The sequence below is a fragment of the Podarcis gaigeae genome (assembly GCF_964106915.1).
Source record: "Podarcis gaigeae genome assembly, chromosome: 1".
In the NCBI taxonomy this organism is placed as follows: Eukaryota; Metazoa; Chordata; class Lepidosauria; order Squamata; family Lacertidae; genus Podarcis; species Podarcis gaigeae.
Window position 1 is genome coordinate 17,691,955 of NC_139678.1, and position 19,119 is coordinate 17,711,073.

General features: G+C 42.2%; 1 protein-coding gene across 1 annotated transcript; it reads right to left on the reverse strand.

Moving 5' to 3' along the window:
* Positions 1 to 232: 232 nt before the first annotated feature.
* On the reverse strand, positions 233 to 18,797 carry LOC310843054 (cholesterol 24-hydroxylase-like). Its single transcript, XM_083735476.1, has 15 exons — positions 18,472 to 18,797; positions 16,951 to 17,028; positions 16,281 to 16,362; positions 14,915 to 14,988; positions 13,501 to 13,587; positions 10,452 to 10,590; positions 9,992 to 10,102; positions 9,161 to 9,317; positions 8,455 to 8,517; positions 7,555 to 7,627; positions 6,377 to 6,461; positions 4,721 to 4,831; positions 3,645 to 3,733; positions 2,597 to 2,663; positions 233 to 1,225 (listed from the first exon to the last, which is right to left on the reverse strand). The coding sequence occupies exons 1-15, from the start codon at positions 18,606 to 18,608 to the stop codon at positions 1,076 to 1,078; spliced, it is 1,503 nt and encodes a 500-aa protein (XP_083591602.1). The 5' UTR covers positions 18,609 to 18,797; the 3' UTR covers positions 233 to 1,075.
* Between the last annotated feature and the right edge of the window lie 322 nt (positions 18,798 to 19,119).

The window sequence follows — 19,119 nt, forward strand, 5'->3', positions numbered from 1 at the left end:
TTTGAGTACTGTGAGAAGGGAGAACACTGACATATGTACCCCTTGATTTCTCCCAGTGCCCTCCCCTGCCCTCCACAGCACTGCAAATGCCCCTTTGCGCTAGCGGACAGAGAATGTTGGATGCAGCCCAATATTCTAGATCTGGGTGTTTCCACAGTTGCCTTTCTTTCTTTCTTTTGCGTTTCATTCACTGCTTTTTAAAGAGTACCCAACACCATGCTGTTATCCATTGTTTTCATTTTCTTTATTTTTCATTTAATAAAAAGTAACTGCATAACATTTTAAAAATCACTATGCGATACAGTATACAGTATTAACAAACCAACAAAAATACTACCTAAACCCCAATAAAATAGCAATATATAAAAACCAGTAACAGCAAATAAAAACAAGACAAAACAAAAAACCACATAGACAGAGTCCACTTTTATGGGTAAAGGAAAGCGTGGGCAAAAAGGTAAATCTTTACAAGACATCTGAAACAAGTGATGGTGGCTGCTTCATATATGTCAAAGAGGAGGTCAGTGCCATAGCTATTGGGGGGGCAAGCCAGGTTTTTTGCCCCGGGTGAAGGCTCCAGAGGCATGGCATTGAGCATGGGTAGGCAAACTAAGGCCTGGGGGCCGGATCCGGCCCAATCGCCTTCTAAATCCAGCCCGTGGACAGTCCGGGAATCAACATGTTTTTACATGAGTAGAATATGTCCTTTTATTTAAAATGCATCTCTGGGTTATTTGTGGGGCATAGGAATTTGTTCATTCCCCCCCCCCAAAAAAATAGTCCACACACCCCCCCCAAGGTCTGAGCGACAGTGGACCGGCCTCCTGCTGAAAAAGTTTGCTGACCCCTGGCAGTGAGGCTCCCAGCCTGTGTGCATGGAAATGCACATGGGTTTGTGGGCGCCAAACTGGGTCTTTGACCTGGGTGAAATAAAGCCTATAGATTTCAGAACTCTTTTATTATTTTTCCTTTTGCTATCGGTATATATCGAGATTAAAAGTAATTTCACACACACAAACACACTTTCAATGCGTCCCCACAGAAATTCTGAAACGCATTTCTCTATGTAGCACATTCAGTCATACTGATGGCGTAGTTTCAGTCTGCAGTCTATACCATCGTAAGGCCTCAGGGTGCCAGCATCCCGAACCCTGAAGCTCTGTGGCTGAACCAGCTGGAATTCAAATCTCTGCAGAAATTTGGCCATGACTACTTTGGCTTCCATCTGTTACAAAAACAAAACGGTGAGTGGATACTAAGCATATGGACAAAGAGGACATAAGAGCGCCAGCTGCAGAAAATGGGCACGTACTCCAGCTAGTATATTGATAGTGTGGTTGGTGGGTGCCAGCACAAAATGGCTGCCATAGGCAACAGAAAAAGCAGGTGCCGATACTCCACACGAGTGACTGCTGTAACACACAGAAAACCAATCCTGGGCTGGATCTACAATGACCTGTTTAACGTTATTAGAACAATATTAGATATGTCGTTCTGGAAAATCATTTTTCATTAAAGTATTTTTACCTTGTTTGTCCCCACCCACCCACCTGTCAAAACGCTGTCTCCCTGTTGCTGGTTGCTCTGCATCACCCTCTGCTGTCACATTTAAATAACACATTATGAACCTTAAAGGGATGTGGGTGGTGCTGTGGTCTAAAGGCAGCCCTGTTTAGAGTTTGCAACAACAGCAGCAAGGATACTTGTCGCCAAGCACTGGAAAACCCAAGATTTGCCCACGCTGGAAGAATGGCAGATGCAACTGATAGACTATATGGAGTTAGCAGAAATGACTGGCAGAATCCGAGACCTGGGAGAAGAGGCTGTGGAGGAGGACTGGAAGAAATTCAAAGATTACTTACAAAAATATTGTAAATTGTATGAATGTTAAGAAAGATGTAAGATTATTAACAATATGGCACCAAAAAAGCTAGTTAAAAGGAGTATGAAGATAAATGAAAATATAAGAAAAGATAAATTTTGGATAAATATTATGTTAAAATTAAGCTTACAAGCTGGGGGTTATACTATCTAAAATTAGGGATAATATTGGAAAATTATAATATAAGAATTGAATCAAGGTGATAAATTGCTGGGTAAAGATCGATAATTTGGAACGCAGGAACGAGAGATGCGAGGAAGTCCAAAGAAGTGAAGAAAGTATGGTCATTGTAAAATTATATGTTATGTTTTTTGTTTTTCTTTTTTTATTGTATTAAGAAAATCTTTAATAAATATCTTTAAAATAATAATAATAAAAAAATAAAGGCAGCCCTGTTTAGGGAAGCTTTTAATGTTTAATAGACTATTGTATTTTAATATTTTGTTGGAAGCCACCCAGAGTGGCTGGGGAAACCCAGCCAGATGGGTGGGGTATAAATAATAAATTATTATTATTATTGCATACCCCTTCCTTAACGTTAAAAACCATGAATATAGATCCGTCCCTGGGATGTCTTGAACTCTGTGCAGTTAGAAAATCTGCTGCTATAAACCCTTGTTTTATCATACCCTACCATTTCTGTTATGCTGCAGACACTGGACAGATTGCATCAAATGCCTTAAATGCCCCTTTAAGAGTAATTGTCTTGCTTACCATTGCAAATTTCTGTCCGATACAGGAACGAGGACCCAAGGAAAATGGGAAATAGCAATAGTAATGCCTAAAATAATAATAATAACAAAAAAAGAAAGTGGCTTAAAGTGGTTTTGTTGACATGTCCTGCGTAGTTGTTGGGATTCCTGCGTCTTTAATAGCAGCTTGGTCTGCAGAGATTAGGACAGAAAAATACTTATTTGTATGCTATAAAGTGTTCCTTGTGCTAAGTTCTCCAGATCTAGGTGCTGTTGAAGACTTCAGAGAAACCTCAACTTTTTATATCTGTTCACTTTGCAACTTTAATAAGAGTTGCACTAACTGGTATCTCTTAAGATATTGTGAAACTCATGGAGATGTCAGAAACATCTGACATTTAAATCTACATATTAAAGCCAATGAGGTACTGTCAATAAATGCACACATGCCATACAAGTACAGGTCATTTAAAGAAGCCTTAGGTCATGAACATTTCTGACATTTTCTACCAGGCCTCCTAAAATCCTAAGAATTACCAGTAAATGCCAGCATTCACCAGGATCCCAGTATTTACAATGAAATGCATTATCATTTATTGAATATATTAATAGACGGCTCTTTGCCAAACCCACAGGGCAATTTGCAATGCAGATAACATTAAAGCAAACAAAAAAATCTCCAAAAAAGCTAATTCTTAGGGTTTTAGGAGGCCTTGTAGGAAATGTCAGAAATGTTCATGATGTAAGGCTTCTGTACAGTGATCAGTAAGCCCTCCTTGCAGATCTCAAAGACTGGGCTGGCTGCTGCTAGCCTAGCTCTCATATAATACTAAGCCATGGTTTGTTTAACAAATCATGAGTTGTTCTGCAGACAAACAAACCTTGGTTTGGTTAGTCTTCCAGTTGTTCTTGCCTTGAACCTTTGTAGCTTGGTAAGTATGTAAAGTGGGTTAAAACAAAGCAGTTAAAACAAATTAAGATTTGTAAGCCAACAACAAACCATTGCTTTAAATCTGGTTTTCTTAGTAGTAAACACACCATGGTAAAAATAAACAATATAGCACATTCACCTTGGCTGGTCTCTGTTAAAACGGTCAGGGTCAAAGACAAGTGGATCATGGAAAAATTTCCCCAGACGTCCCATGACATAGGTGCAGAACTGCAAAGAGGAGAGGCACACTTCAAAAAGAGGCAAATGCATAGCTGATTGCAATGCTTTCATTACATCCAGACATATTTCCCCAGGCATTCATCTTTTACGCAAGCCCATACTGCTCAAATCACATCCATGGCATTTGCTGAATGTGTTTTATCTTTGTTGAATCCTGGCAAAGACCCATTCATGCAGCTGGGAAAGCCCACCGGAGCAAAAATGTCATCAATTGTTTCCTGAAAGTGCAGGTAGTGGGTGTTTGTTGTATCACGACAGGAACGCTATTCCACAAAACAAGGGTAGCCACAGGGAAAGGCCTGCTCTGAGTTACTGTGGAACAGGTTTCTGAGATCTTTGAAACGTCATAGTATTATAGAGTTGGGAGAGACAATGAGGGTCATCCAGTCCAAACCCACTGTGATGTAGGAATCTTTTGCCCAATGTGGGGTTAAAACCCATGACTATGAGATTAAGAGCCCTATGCTCTAACTTGCAGGCAAAGCTTTCCAGCAGACCACAGTAACTACAGTTCAACACCCAACAAGTGCAATACAGTGGTACCTCAGGTTAAGTACTTAATTTGTTCTGGAGGTCCGTTCTTAACCTGAAACTGTTCTTAACCTGAAGCACCCCTTTAGCTAATGGGACCTCCTGCTGCTGCCTTGCCGCCGGAGCACGATTTCTGTTCTTATCCTGAAGCAAAGTTCTTAACCTGAAGCACTATTTCTGGGTTAGCGGAGTCTGTAACCTGAAGTGTATGTAACCTGAAGCGTATGTAACCCAAGGTACCACTGTACTCCCGTAACTGTTGTTGTCTGACCATCACCTTTCTACCGAGATATGACATGCATATATCCTAAGAATAAAATGGAACAACCAGTGTTGTTCTATTAATACAGAGAAAGTATCAGTGATGCCATTAGACAGGTTTGGTATTGAAGTCCATTGCATTCGAGATAACCACTCATGGCTATATCCATTCAGCAGACTCACAATCAGGGAGGTGTTTTCTGGAATTCTGATTCCTTCAATGACGTTTTCCTTTCCCGACAAGCGCAGAGTGGCTGCAGCCGGCGGATACAACCGCAAGACTTCTTTGAGAACCTGAGAGGATGAAAATTGATTTATATATTTATAAGACATACTTGTTGACCGCCATTTTGTTTTGTTTTGTTTGGAAGTGGTTCACAAAACTTAAAATAATAAAAATTCAAAAATTAACACGGATTACCAGATGACTACTATGGAACAATTTTTCTTAATTATCTGGTGTCCAGACCCAGTGTGTATTTACCAGGGTTTGCCAAACTTGGGTTTCCAGCTGTTTTTGAACTACAGTTTCCATCATCTCTAACCACTGGTTCTGCTAGCAAGGGATGATGGGAGTTGTAATCCAAAAACAGCTGGAGACCCAAGTTTGGGAAACTGTGATTTAAACCATGTGCTAGACTTTGTTAATCATTTAATTAAGCCAAGCGTAAAAGCAGGTAATTTCCTTTTGAGTGTTAGCCTGGGGATGGGCCATTTAGGTGACACAAAGGATGAAAGGGCAAATCTCATTTCCAGGTGTGTGGGTTTGGTCTCTCCCTCAATGTAGGGTTTACCGGTAGTTTAAAAGACAATGCCAGTATTTTAGGGAAAGTTAGAGTTTAGAATGGCAGTAAGGAGTAAAGGAGCAGAGTTCATAAGCAGTGTGCTGGTGAGAGAGTCAAATCAGCATGCTGATGTCCATTTTGAATCCAATGTTGTGGCTAGGGCAGAAGCCAGAATCTCTTGGAATGTAATGCTGGAAATCCCTCCATGGTAGACTCAGGTTGTATATTTGTGTAAATAAACCATATATCATAATGACGCCACAGTTTGTGCTGTGCCTCATTGTCCAAAAGGAAACATAGACACTGGGTCAAAGAGCGCCTGCAACCCTTGGAATCTCACACTGATAACCAAGCTAGGAGTGGTGTGGAACAATATATGTACCTCAACTTTCCATCTCAGTCACACCTTGAATGTGGCTTGGTAGCAAATAGGCAACCAGTGTAGCTCCTTGAACAAAGGTGTAACATGCTTGTGATAGGCCACTCCATTCAGCAACCTAACTGCTCAATTCTGCACCAGTTCCCAGGCTAGCCTCAAGGGAAGCCCCACATAGCCACGCTGAAAATTTTGAGTAATAAGAGGTATCACATTGTGTTAACATTGCTGCTTAGATTTCACACAACAGTTACAAGTTCATATAAGATTTCTCTGCAAGAATCCTGGAACATCTTCCTTACCATATCATAGAATCATAGAATCATAGAGTTGGAAGAGACCACAAGGGCCATCGAGTCCAACCCCCTGCCAAGCAGGAAACACCACCAGAGCACTCCTGACATATGGCTGTCAAGCCTCTGCTTAAAGACCTCCAAAGAAGGAGACTCCACCACACTCCTTGGCAGCAAATTCCACTGTCGAACAGCTCTTACTGTCAGGAAGTTCTTCCTAATGTTTAGGTGGATCTGAGATATCTTTTGCTTAGAAAGATACCAAGAACTAGGCTTTAAGTTTCATTTGGAAACCAATGTGCTATTCTTTCCAGCTGCCCTAAGGCATAGCAAGGACTATGCGGAAGAGCTCTAGGTTATCTGTGGCTTTGTTATTCACTTGTACCTGTGATAAGTATTTGAGATTCCCAAGATCTTCATAGACAACATCTCTGTTCATTCCAATGACCTTGTCTACTTCCTCCTGAAGCCTAAGAAGGAAAAACAGGAAAATCTTTAGTCAAATAATGACCACTGATCATTTCTGCTAAAAGGTAAGATTTCTGTATTTGAAAAGATCAGGATTTATTGTCCTTACATTGGCAAAATGGTCAATGGTTCCACTGTGAATGGACTGATGGACTGAGGTCCAAGGGACTACACTTAAGGTGAAGACACGGCTTACATTTGTAGAGTAGTAGAATCATTTTGGAAGAGCCCTTAGCAGATTCAGTAAAAACATACGTTTCACTCCCCGCTTGCAAGAGTTTAACTGGGGAAAGAATGGTCGCCAGATAGACAGACAGACAGATAACAGTAGTCTAAAAATGAACTGGACTGCTGCATAATATCGGCTATATCTTTTAAAAGAGACTACTCATATTTTCTTGCAATTGATATTATCAGCAGCTGTTCCTTTCTTACAAGGAAAATAGCTATCTGGAGGCAATAAACATTCATATAATCACGGGAATCAGATGGGCAAATGGTAACTGTGCTTTAAAAGATAAAGAACTACGCAACTTTTAGAAGACATCTGAAGGCAGCCCTGCATCGGGAAGTTTTTAATGTTTGACATATTATTTTTATATTTTGCTGGAAGCAGCCCAGAGTAGCTGGGGATGGTGATTGTACTGTTTTGAGTATGCAAGGTCTTAGGGGTCATTTTTGTACAAATGGTCCCAACCATCTTTTGGTACTTGCTCATATGGATAAAAGTTAGCATGGATAAAACAAAGCAATCCCAGATGCAAAGTCAATAGCCATTCTCAAGACTGTAATGTATAGAGGCTGGGAAAAGGTATTACTGTGATTAATTGCAGATGACGATAACCATGACCTGGTCCATACATTCCAGGTGTCCATATGAACAAGTATTTAAACATAGCCAGGACTATTCCTATGTACAAAACAACAACAACAACATGGTGTGAACTATTCTCCTCTGCACAGCCCCACAAGTCAGAAACCTTTAAAAAAATAAAAAAAATAAAAACAAGACATTGCAATCTGCTAAAACTATAATCACAGACACATTAAGGAAACAATGAAAAGGAGACGAAGCGGACAAGGCTGTTTACCTACTTTGCAACAATCTCAGGGTGCCGTCCCAACTCCATTATGGTGAATGACAACAGATTAGCAGTGGTTTCATGACCTGCAGGATAGAGAATCTAATTAGTTAGGGCAGGGAGAATAAAACCAAACATCACAATTTCAGAAACTTGAGTAGTTTGGTGTGGAAGTGTTCCTCGCTATTTACCTCTCAAGTCAGCTATCTTCTGGCTATGTTGTAGTTGGAATAAAATGCTACTCTTTTCTTAAGAGCTCAGTGCACTCTTTGAAACAGCTCTGCTTTTCATTTAAGCAATAAGGTAGGCTGCAGCATTGATCGTGGGGGTGGCTCTCCAGCTGTGGCCACGACCCTTCCCACCATGGGCGCACATGTTCACTTAGCAAGTAAATGCAAAGAGTTTTGATTCCTGCTCATCAGTTGATGAGCAGGGATTAAACCCTGCTGCCTTGCCTGCATGATCCTGTTCCTTGCTAGGAACAAGGTGCACAACCAATGCAGGATGTAATAACTCTGTCCTCCCAGCCATCAGGTTATGTCACTAGTTAGGACAACTCATGGAGAGATGGGCGCTGTCTGGGCAAAATGGCTGCACAGGCCAAATTAGACCACTTGGTGTGTCAATATTGGCCTGTAGACTGAAGGTTCCCCCATCTAGGGAAAGTAGCTGCTCAATATAATCCAGCTAGTTCAATTGGACCCAAGTGAATGTTTTATGAACTGCTTTGTGTGTGATCTGTCTGAAAACGCAGCCCACAAATAGAGGGCCCACACCGCAGATGAAAAGGCAACTAATGGGCATATACATTGGTTGGACATGTAAAAAGCCCATTTCTGCCTGCAGAACCTCCTCGGTCCATGGGGGGGGGGTGATTGTATATTTCATTTCAAAAATCAAAACATCTACCAACCTGCAAAGAAGAAGTTGACAAAATTGTCCAGCAAATTTTCTTCGTCATAGTTCCCTTCCTGATCTGTCAAGACAGACAGTAAAGCACAAGGTTGAGACACCTCTTTGAAGGTGGGCAAATTCCAAGACATTCCAAAAATACAATATAGATATTATGTAGATGGGGAGATGTGACCTCAATAGTCAAGCAAACGTCACAGGAACCAAAAAAACACACCTAAAACAACAACAACAACCTCATCAGAAATACCAGAATTATGCAATAAATAGTGCTGCTTATTAAGAACCAGTATATCGAAGATCAAGCCTATCCATTCTGAAGGAAATCAGCCCTGAGTGCTCACTGGAAGGACAGATCCTGAAGCTGAGGCTCCAATACTTTGGCCACCTCATGGGAAGAGAAGACTCCCTGGAAAAGACCCTGATGTTGGGAAAGATGGAGGGCACAAGGAGAAGGGGACAACAGAGGACAAGATGGTTGGATAGTGGTCTCGAAGCTACCAGCATGAGTTTGACCAAACTGCAGGAGGCAGTGGAAGACAGGAGTGCCAGGCATGATCCTGTCCATGGGGTCATGAAAAGTCGGACACGACTAAACAACAAACAAAAAAAATCTGGATCCCAATACCCTAGGGGCTACAGCAAAGCAACCCCAGAGCATTTCATAATTGGAACTGCTTAAGACTATCTTACATTGTGTATATTACCTTGCATTTTCAGTATCTGAGTGAGAATATCCAATGGGATCTCTTCTCCATTCTTCATAGCCTTCTGCCTCTGGTCAATGCACTCCTTTCCAGTATTTCGCAGCAACCTTACGCTTTCCTGAATCTCTTTAACTACTTTCCTGTTCCACGGCAAATACTGCACAAATAATAGGCATTGTCATGAGAATGCCAGCATAAAACATAAACGCAGCACAGGAAGAGTTCAGGGATTTTATTTACATTAATAGAAAAATAAATTACATGGTTTTGTATGTATTTTGGCATTTTATGCATGATGCCTTGCATTATAGTTTAGTAATGATGCCTTGATTATAGTTTAGTAATGATTTATTGTAAGTGTTAAGATTGAATTTCTGGTTAATTATTATTTGCTGGTGTTCAATTTCGTTGTTTACTATTATGGGATTATTGAATATTACTTTATTTGATATAAGTTGCTTATTTTTATTATGACTTCTTTGTATTGAATCAGCTTGTTAGATGGTGTGTGATCTCTGTTGAATATTTTGTTGCCTTTTCAGCTTGTAAACTGCCTTGTGTATAGCAATATAGAAAGGGGCTTTACAAATTAAAAGTGAACTGAAAAATTAAGAAGCAAAAGGAAGGTTTCATAGTGATATCGTCCAAGATACTAGGGTCCCAATGTCACGGTTCCCATTTTGAGACTCCTGGAACTTACAACCACTCCTGCAAAAGAAGTCCAATCTCAGAATTTCACATTACCCCCTCCCCCCCCCATTCTGAATTAGCTTGGGAGGCAATAACTTCAGCATCGGACAGGGAGAGTGTTTGAGAAAAGCCTGCACTGACCTCAAAAAAAGGAATGCGGGAAGTGCTCAGTCCTTTTGTAACCATAAGTATAGCATGAGGGAAAGGAGTCTGGTCATCATGCAAGCTCTTCAATTCTAGGCCAAAAGCCACCTGATGAACATTAAGAAAAAATAGAAGATTTGTCAAAGTTCTGAGTGTTACTTAGAGCTGTCAGTTCTCTTTCATGCCAACTGAGGCCGTTACATTCCCTGATTTTGCAGAAGAGACAGGTGGTTCCATTTGCTAAGAGGAGGGCCTCCAAAGTTCAGGTTTTGATCATTAATAACCTAAACAATCTGGGGCCAGGATATCCGAAGGATTCTCAGCCCTTTCCTCTTGCATTCCTTTATTAAACTTACGCTTTGCACTTTGTGTTTGGCTGTGGCCCAGTGTGTTGGCATCTGTGTTAAGAGGCGTCCCCTGCTCATTAATGGAAATGAGAAATTCATCCGGCGAGTACCTTTGCAATGATGTCCAACGTCACGCGTCTCAGCAGGCTCATCACATCCACTCCATTTGCTCCAGTGCCTTTTTTCTCCAACACCTCCATAAGCTCTTCTGCTACTTCATTAAAAGTTCCCATCAACCCCATCAAGTAACTGGGCAATCAAAAAAGTGATACAAATGTCAATGAAACAAAAATATAATTGCAGGCTGGAGCCATCCATTGTGAACAAAATGCATGCACAAGTTTCCCCCAAGTATGCACACCCACATACCTTCCTACACACATATACACACGTATGACACTCAGGAGTACAAGCACACACATGTTAACACACTGTGCATTCTGTACAAAACAGATCTGGTGAAGGCAATGAGAAGAAGGATATCCCTTAGCCCTCCCACCCTCCCATAGAACCCATAGAAGGGGGCCAAAGGGCCATCTAGTCCGACCACCTGCAAGGCAGGAATCTCAGCTAAAGCATCCATGACAGATGGCCATCCAAACTCTGCTTAAAAACGCCCAAGGAAGGAGAGTCCACCACCTCCCGAGGGAGTCTGTTCCACTGATTAACAGGTCTTACTGTTAGAAAGTTCTTCCTGATGTTTAGTTGGAATCGTCTTTCTTGTAACTTAAAGCCATTGGTTAAGGTCTTACCCTTCAGAGCAGGAGAATACAGTGGTACCTCGGGTTAAGTACTTAATTTGTTCTGGAGTTCTGTTCTTAACCAGAAACTATTCTTAACCTGAAGCACCACTTTAGCTAATGGGGCCTCCTGCTGCTGCCGCGCCACCAGAGCACGATGTCTGTTCTCATCCTGAAGCAAAGTTCTTAACCTGAAACACTATTTCTGGGTTAGTGGAGTCTGTAACCTGAAGTGTATGTAACCCGAGGTACCACTGTGTATATATCGAGAGCAGTGCCCAATTTACGTATAAGTTAAACAAGCTATAACTTAGGACCTCACTCTCTTGGGGGCCCCAAAAAAATTTAAAGGGGAAAAAACTAGATGTACATTTCCAAAATATAAGATAAAAAACAAATAAAATAAAACCTACATACAGCAACAGTGTTTTGTGTTGTGTAGGTTTCTATTTTGTTATTTGCAAATGGCTTTGGATACTTATTAGGTCCATAAATTACCATATCGCATATATTCAACACAAAAAAACAGCGACAATTTGTTGTTGACAAAGGACAGCTGGACATATAAAGGGCCCCATTACCTCCAGTAGCTTAGGGCCTCATCAAACCTAAATCCGGCCCTGACCGAAACACACATTACTGAGCCTTTTCCCTGCCATTGATTTGTAGCTCATAGAGTTTTTCACAAGGGGGGTGGGAAGGAAAAAAAAATGACACTCCTCCATTGTCCTGAAACCATCCTACACCGTGCAATTAATTGCTAACGATCCTGACACTGATACTAGTAAATCTGAGCACTTGAGAGGTTTAGGGGCAGGGAAAGGAGAGAAGGTCTGGTAAGCCAGAAAGCGAAATTGTATCCTAATTCTTTCCTCTTGCCTGAAACTTCTCAATATAGCAGGGGGAAAGAGAACCTCTAATATCTCCCCCAGACATAATAAACTGAGGGGTGCTCAGGCAACTCAATTCCCTCCTCCTTTTTCACCAATCAGCGCTCAATACATTTCACAGAATTGTGGAATTGTAGAGTTGGAGTCATCTAGTCAACCCCCTGCAATGCAGGAAATGCATTTAATTGTTCCTAGCAACTCACTGGTACTTAATAAGCCATTTCTTGGTTTTATTTGTTTCTCAGTTAACAAAGTAATATATTCCTGAATTATCAAGGGAGTCTCATGTACATGCAGAATGTGCTACCTTTGTTTAGGTTGGCCCTCTCGCTTCCAGACTATAGCTATGAGTCCATCTGTGTTTGGCATTATGGGGAATTATGGTCACTTAATTTTAAGAAGTGTTTCAGACAGGGACTGTGCAGTGGTCCTGAGACAAGCCTTCCGGGTTCAAGCTTCATACATGGAAACAAACAGAGAGACGATCAAGCAGAGACACAAAGGCTGCAAACAGAACGGCACAATCCATAACGTCTAAAGAGTTTAGAGGGCCCTCAGCACTTTCAGAAGAATTATGACGGCACTATCAACACATAGAGGCATGGACACAGAGGGTACTTTATTACAGTGTACATTTTGGAACTCCATTCCGTTACGGATTAGACCGGTGCTGCCCATATGGGCTAAAAGGGCATTTTAATGTGATATTTTCCCCCTCACAGTGCAGTTCTTAATAATGAAATAGCTTTACCGTATAAAAGAGTTTTAACTGCTTTTATACATTGAATTGTTGTAATTTTTTTATGGTTAATTTGCTTTGAAATGTTTCTTAGGACACAATTTGTAAATGGAATGAAATAAATAAAGCTTTTGAGGGGAGAATGTTCCAGGGAACCACCCTGCCAAGAGAATAGCTGTCAACGTTTCCCATTTTTTAAGGGAAATTCCCTTATTCTGAATAGGATTCCTTGCAAGAAAAGGGAAAGGGAAAAGAAAAGGGAAAAGTTGACAGCTATGGCTAAGAGGCTGCTCTTTCATAAAACTGTGCTATAACTCTTGCACATTAGCATGACACAGCATCAACTGAAATGATTTATCACTGGAAAACATGCATTGGGGCTGTTTTTCCCCCTGACAGTCACTTGCGATAGATAGCCCTGGGGCTTTCAGTTACACCAACTTTAGAATGAAATTAATCCTGATCCACATAGTACATTCTACCCTTATTTTACACAAGTCAACAAACACAGTTTTTGGAGTGCCACCGTGACCACCTGCTGCTTTCGCCCTCAGAACTGGCCCACCCTGCGCTGGGTTTGGATCCCAATCAGCATAATTACAAGGATGTAACAAAAAAAGTCTCTGGACATTGTCACAAGGAACAAAGGAACACTGAACCGAAGGGAAGATTTGCTTCTCACAGTAAACCCGTTCAGAATGGGCTGTACGTTTAGCAAGACAGACTGAGGCCAACGGAATCTCCTGAAGAGAAACAGGCAGCCTATTTCAAAGAATTGTTTTTGCCTCACGTTGGCTTGAAGGCCGGGTCCATGATTCTCCTCTGGTTGTGCCAATGGTTGTAGTCAGGAACAGCTGACAAGCCCTGCCCTAGAAATCTGAAAAAGGCAGCAACAGAAAAATAGCATTATTTTATGCCTGGTTCAGAGGTCATGGTCCTCTCCCCCTCTAGGAATGCTCTAGTTTGCTTCTAAAGGCCATGGGGTTGTTTGTTTGTTTGTTTGTTTAACTTGGTTCTTTTTTAAAACTTTTTTTTTATACATTTCACTGATACAGTCATTTCGACATTTCAAAACTTGACTTCCTTCCCCCTCTTTCTGCGGTTCCTTAAATTTTTGATATCTGCTGCAGATCCAAATTACAGTGGTACCTCGGGTTAAGTACTTAATTCATTCCGGAGGTCCGTTCTTAACTTGAAACTGTTCTTAACCTGAAGCACCAATTTAGCTAATGGGGTCTCCTGCTGCCGCTGCGCCGTGACGGCACGATTTCTGTTCTCATCCTGGGGCAAAGTTCTTAACCCAAGGTACTATTTCTGGGTTAGCGGAGTCTGAAACCTGAAGCGTCTGTAACCTGAAGCGTATGTAACCCGAGGTACCACTGTAACTGAATTTGCTCATTCATTCATCTTCTTCAAATACATACTCTTATGAAACTGCATGTTATTGCAATAAACCTGCCGAAGACTTTGTTTGCAATTTATCTGTAAATATTCAATAAACCATTTCCATTCTTTTATAAAAAGTTTGTTATCTTGATTTCTTATTCTTCCGGTAAGTTTTGCCATTTCTGCATATTCCATAAGTTTTTGTACCCATTCTTCCTTTGCTGGGTCTTTTTTTAAACTTGGTTCTGATAGCTATTCAAGGTGTGTATGAGGATGATAAACATGCCACAGGCTCATGCTGGCTAGCCTTCCCAATTCCTAGTAATTTTTATTGCAGCCTGATACAGTATCTGAATTAAGCAAGAGTGTTTCATGTTAACCTCGTGCTAGTAGCTTTGACTCACTTTTTGAAAACAGATAGCCTTGCCTGATTATTGCATTGTTTTACCCCATATGCTAAGGCGCTGTGGATTAAACCACAGAGCCTAGGACTTGCTGATCAGAAGGTCGGCAGTTCAAATCCCCGCGACGGGGTGAGCTCCCGTTGCTCGGTCCCTGCTCCTTCCAACCTAGCAGTTCAAAAGCATGTCAAAGTGCAAGTGGATAAATAAGTACTGCTCCGGCGGGAAGGTAAACGGCATTTCCGTGTGCTGCTCTGGTTCACCAGAAGCGGCTTAGTCATGCTGGCCACATGATCCGGAAGCTGCACGCAGGCTCCCTCGGCCAATAAAGCGAGATGAGTGCCGCAACCCCAGAGTTGGTCAGGACTGGACCTAATGGTCAGGGGTCCCTTTACCTTTACCCCATATGTTACTTACCTTACGCCATACATATCATGAAGACCACGGTATACCATGGGGTCCTTTGGATATTCTGGTGATGTCAAGTACACCTAAGATGAAATCTGTTCAGTCAGTGTTCCAGTACGTACCTTTAATGTTATATAAAGTACTATCACACAGACAAAAAAACAATGGGAAAAGATATAAAGCTTTTCAAGGGGATATTTTAAAAAACAAACAATTAGTGTCAAGAATGCTAGCCTTTGGTTTAGCTTCAGTTTGGGAAAGGGTTGATGCAATCCCATCTAGATTAGCTTTAAAATGGCCAAGCTATGGCTCTCCAGAGCTTGTTGGACTCCAGTTCCCATTAGCGCCAGCCAGCATGGCATTGTTTTCTCAGATACTACCATTTCAGAGAGAGGAATACACTTCCTATTTAGGTTACATGCAATATTATTGTATTGTACAGGTAGCAACCATTTTAGGCATGGGCAACTGGCATGCAACCGTTATGAATGGGTCCTTTTGGACCTGGAAGAGGGAGGAATGGGGACAGAATGAGACAGGCTTCTGTGTGTTTGGCCAATGCACACTTTGACCTGGAACACAACCCCCGCGGAAATAGGGGATTTGCTTGTATTGCATTGGGAAACACTTGCCTGCAAGCGCTCCGATTGGAGAACAGCCTTTACCAAAGGTATCATGGGCTTTGAAGACACTTGAATTCAGGATGCAAGGGAGAAACGCACTAAGAGGAAGGCACACTTGGCAAACCCTCACCGTAATCAACTCCCACCTGGAACCCAATGTCCCCGCTGTGGAAGGACGTGTGGATCCAGAATTGGCCTCCACAGTCACTTACGGACTCATTGTTAAAATCGTGTTTATGGAAGACAATCTTACGAGTGATCGCAAAAGATTGCATTTAATTAAAATACAAAATATTGTAGTTATTTTTAGGATAGTGAGGGCCTAAACTGGAAGCACTTTCTCTGAACTTAGTCAAAACATACCTATTCCTCTCCTGTGGAGACGCACTTGTAGATTGTTCTACAAGTTTAAAGCAGAAATTGTACACAGTTCTGACTAGCTGATGTCCCCCCACTCCACTCAAAAGAGCCAGCCACCACTAGAATAATTTTGAATTGGATAAAAATGTTACTTAAAAAAATGAAAACACAATTAAAAGGGAAGAATGCATAAATATTCGTGCTGTGCTTTAAAAACTTTTTTTTTTTTTGCCTTTTTGAAAAAATAGTGGACAGCCTGACTGAAGCTTGTGAGGAACGGACAATTCCAATACCCAAAATAGCATTTGATTTGCTCTTTTGCACACCTGCCGTTTCTCTTTTTATATTATGTTCACTTTCAGTCTTGGGAGAGATAATGTTTCATAGCGTACCTTTACTCCTTCAGGGGCTGATACTAATAATGCAACTTTGTGAAAGGCATTTAAACGCAGGACTGGTCCATATTCCTCAGCCCTATGAAGACAAAAAGTGACCATTGAATAAGAGCCCAGGGATGCGCTCCTGCTGCCGTCACCACCAGAGGAGAAAGGAGAAGCAGCTGCTGCGGCTTCCAGGTTCTAGCGAGATTGTGCAACAGAGGCTTCTAGGAAGAACCCAGGAGCCTCAGTTGTGCAATGCCAGTAAGAGAGGCTTTGGCTGGGGCAACAAGGGAATGTGGACATTGGGCTCATGCCTTCCCCTTTCACCTCAGACAGCAAAACTGAACAGTCCGTGGTCCACCCCTGAGCGTGTAAGTTGTCAGACTGTGTGCTACATGGTGTCTTATATGGTTTACCATGTACTTACGTATCTGTGCACAGCCAAGATGCAGACCCGCAAGCACTAATGAGAGGTTTAGCTTTTAACTAAAGGCTCAGGGGAGGACCCTGAATAGCAACTCTAGTGCATCTTTTAAAAGCACCCCCAAAAGCAAACAGGAAATTGGAAACTAAAAAGAGGGACTGGAAAAATAAATCAGCCAGCAGTCTTAACTACATTGGTCTAGTAAATGCAGTGCACAGCTTCTCGTTTCGAGCTGTCTGAATACGCAAAATAACTTACCACTGCTTAAAGAGATCGTAATAATTTTCCTGCTTTTTAATCATTCCCCAAACGAGTGGCAGGTGACCGAAGAAAAAGCTGCAACGTTAAGATAAGTCAAGCATGACTTGATGAAAACCTTCGGGGCTCCTTACAGGAGTCGAACACCAAGGTCAAAGTAAGCAGGAATTCCTATGCAACCTCAACAACCAATTTCACAATACAATGCATGTCTTATAACAAGGAACATAATGACCCAAGGGAAGCTATATACACACTGAGAAAGCCACAGTAAAGATATGTATCACCAGGGGCCATCAAAACATCCACAAAAGAACATGTATCCCGAGAAACTATCAGAGACTTAAAATGCATGCACACAGGGCAGGGGGGGATGAGGATGATATGTTTTTGATAAATTGTTATGTTGAACAATAAAAACTATTTTTAAAAATAATAGTTAAACTATTTTTAAAAATTGCATGCACACAGAGCATGAGGAGGAGGAATGGTGGGGTTTTTCCCCTCCTGTGTATTGCTGGGGTCATTCATGCATGGGCTGGAGAAGTTCTGTGTCAGTAATCCTTGCAACAAACCAGTATGATAGGCCAGGACTCTTATTTTTTTGTTGCAAAAATGGGGCTGAGCCTGACAGACTAGTGACTGGCCCAAAGGCGCCATGAGAGTGTATGGCGCCAGAACTTCCCAGCTTGTAGTTCACACCGTAAATCACTATGCTTCACTAGTGACTGTAGACAGGGAAACAGGGCCGGCCCTAACGTTAGGGTCACAGTCCACACCATGTGTTGAGCACATGTTGAAAGCACATGGCTTCCCCCAAAGAATTCTGGGAATGCACAGCTGCAATTCCCAGAATCCTTAACAAACTAGTTCCCATGATTCTTTAGGGAAAGGAACATTGCTTTAAATGCATTGTGTGGATGTGGCCACAATCCTGGAGGTGGGAAAGCCAACCTAAATAGACCCCTTTCAACCAATACACACACAACTAGCCTAATGAAAACCCATCATGTTCTGTAGCCAGATGTGTCAGCTGGCAAAGGAGGAAAATGAGGGGTGGGGAGAGTGGAATTGTCTACCTGAGGAACCCTAAATAAGGGCACTCTTGTTGACCATTGCCACGATGGTTGGGACTGACAGCAGCCAATGTCCAATAACATGAAAATTGGAAATTGTTTAGGAAACACTCATTGGTGGGTTTTTTTATATATTAATTTTCTGCCCATTTAAACGCACTGTTTCTGGAAGTTGTGCAACTTTCAATTCTACTTTTCTTGCTTCTTTTTACCGCTCATTTTATCGCATTGCAATTTGAAATGAAATTGTGACCCAACACGAGAAATAAAAAGGAGCCCTAAAAGCACAGGTAGAAACCGGTATGGTCATTTTAACGCAGCCACACAACTGCAGACCACCTGAAGGAAGCCCACGGATCCCAATTGGGGGACTCCTCTAAGCAGCCCATCCCCACAATGCGCCCTCTCTCCTCCCACCGAGCACCTCCTCCTGCCGGTCACTTACCTCGCCCTGGGGGGGCCGGGGATGTGGTCGTATTTCATGTGGACTGATTTGATGTAGCAGCAATAAAACACAAAGACAGCGAGGAGGGCCACGAGCAGAGGGTGCAGCAAGCTCCAGGTCGCCGCTAGAGCCCCCATGGCAGCCGGGCAGTTCCGAGAGCAGCCGCCTGATGCCCTCGCTCCTCTTTTGCTCTGGCAAGGAGAAGAGCCCTTTCGATGTGGGAGGGCGCACGCTGGAGCAGGAGGGGCGTTTGCGTAAAGAGGCCGCCCTAAATCACGAGAGGAAATCCTAAACGAATTGCAGGACCGAATTCTCCATTCAGCAGTTTCCTGGGGCGCGCGGCTGGATGCGCATCCTTCCTTCCACCTTGGCACCTGCCCTGTGGAACGCCCTCCCACCAGGCAGCCCTGTTTAGGGAACCCAGCTAGATGGGCGGGGTATTAATTATTATTATTATTATTATTATTATTATTATTATTATTATTATTGACTCTCAGTCCCAGTTCATTCCGATGTGAGCACCACTTGCACAAAACGGACCGGGTTTTTATTTCTTTCCTAGGGGAAACCGTTATGGATGCTTGGGAATGTGCCTCTCCAGCTGAGTTAGCAATTGCGCGCGGGCTGTATCTTTAAAGGGAACGGCTT

Coding starts and splice junctions, on each gene's coding strand:
- LOC310843054 (XM_083735476.1), bottom strand. CDS start 18,608: ATGGGGGCTCTAGCGGCGACCTGGAGCTTGCTGCACCCTCTGCTCGTG. Junction 7,628..8,454: donor TGTCAACTTCTTCTTTGCAG/GTTGGTAGATGT, acceptor TCTATCCTGCAG/GTCATGAAACCACTGCTAAT. Junction 6,462..7,554: donor CACCCTGAGATTGTTGCAAA/GTAGGTAAACAG, acceptor TTTCCTTCTTAG/GCTTCAGGAGGAAGTAGACA.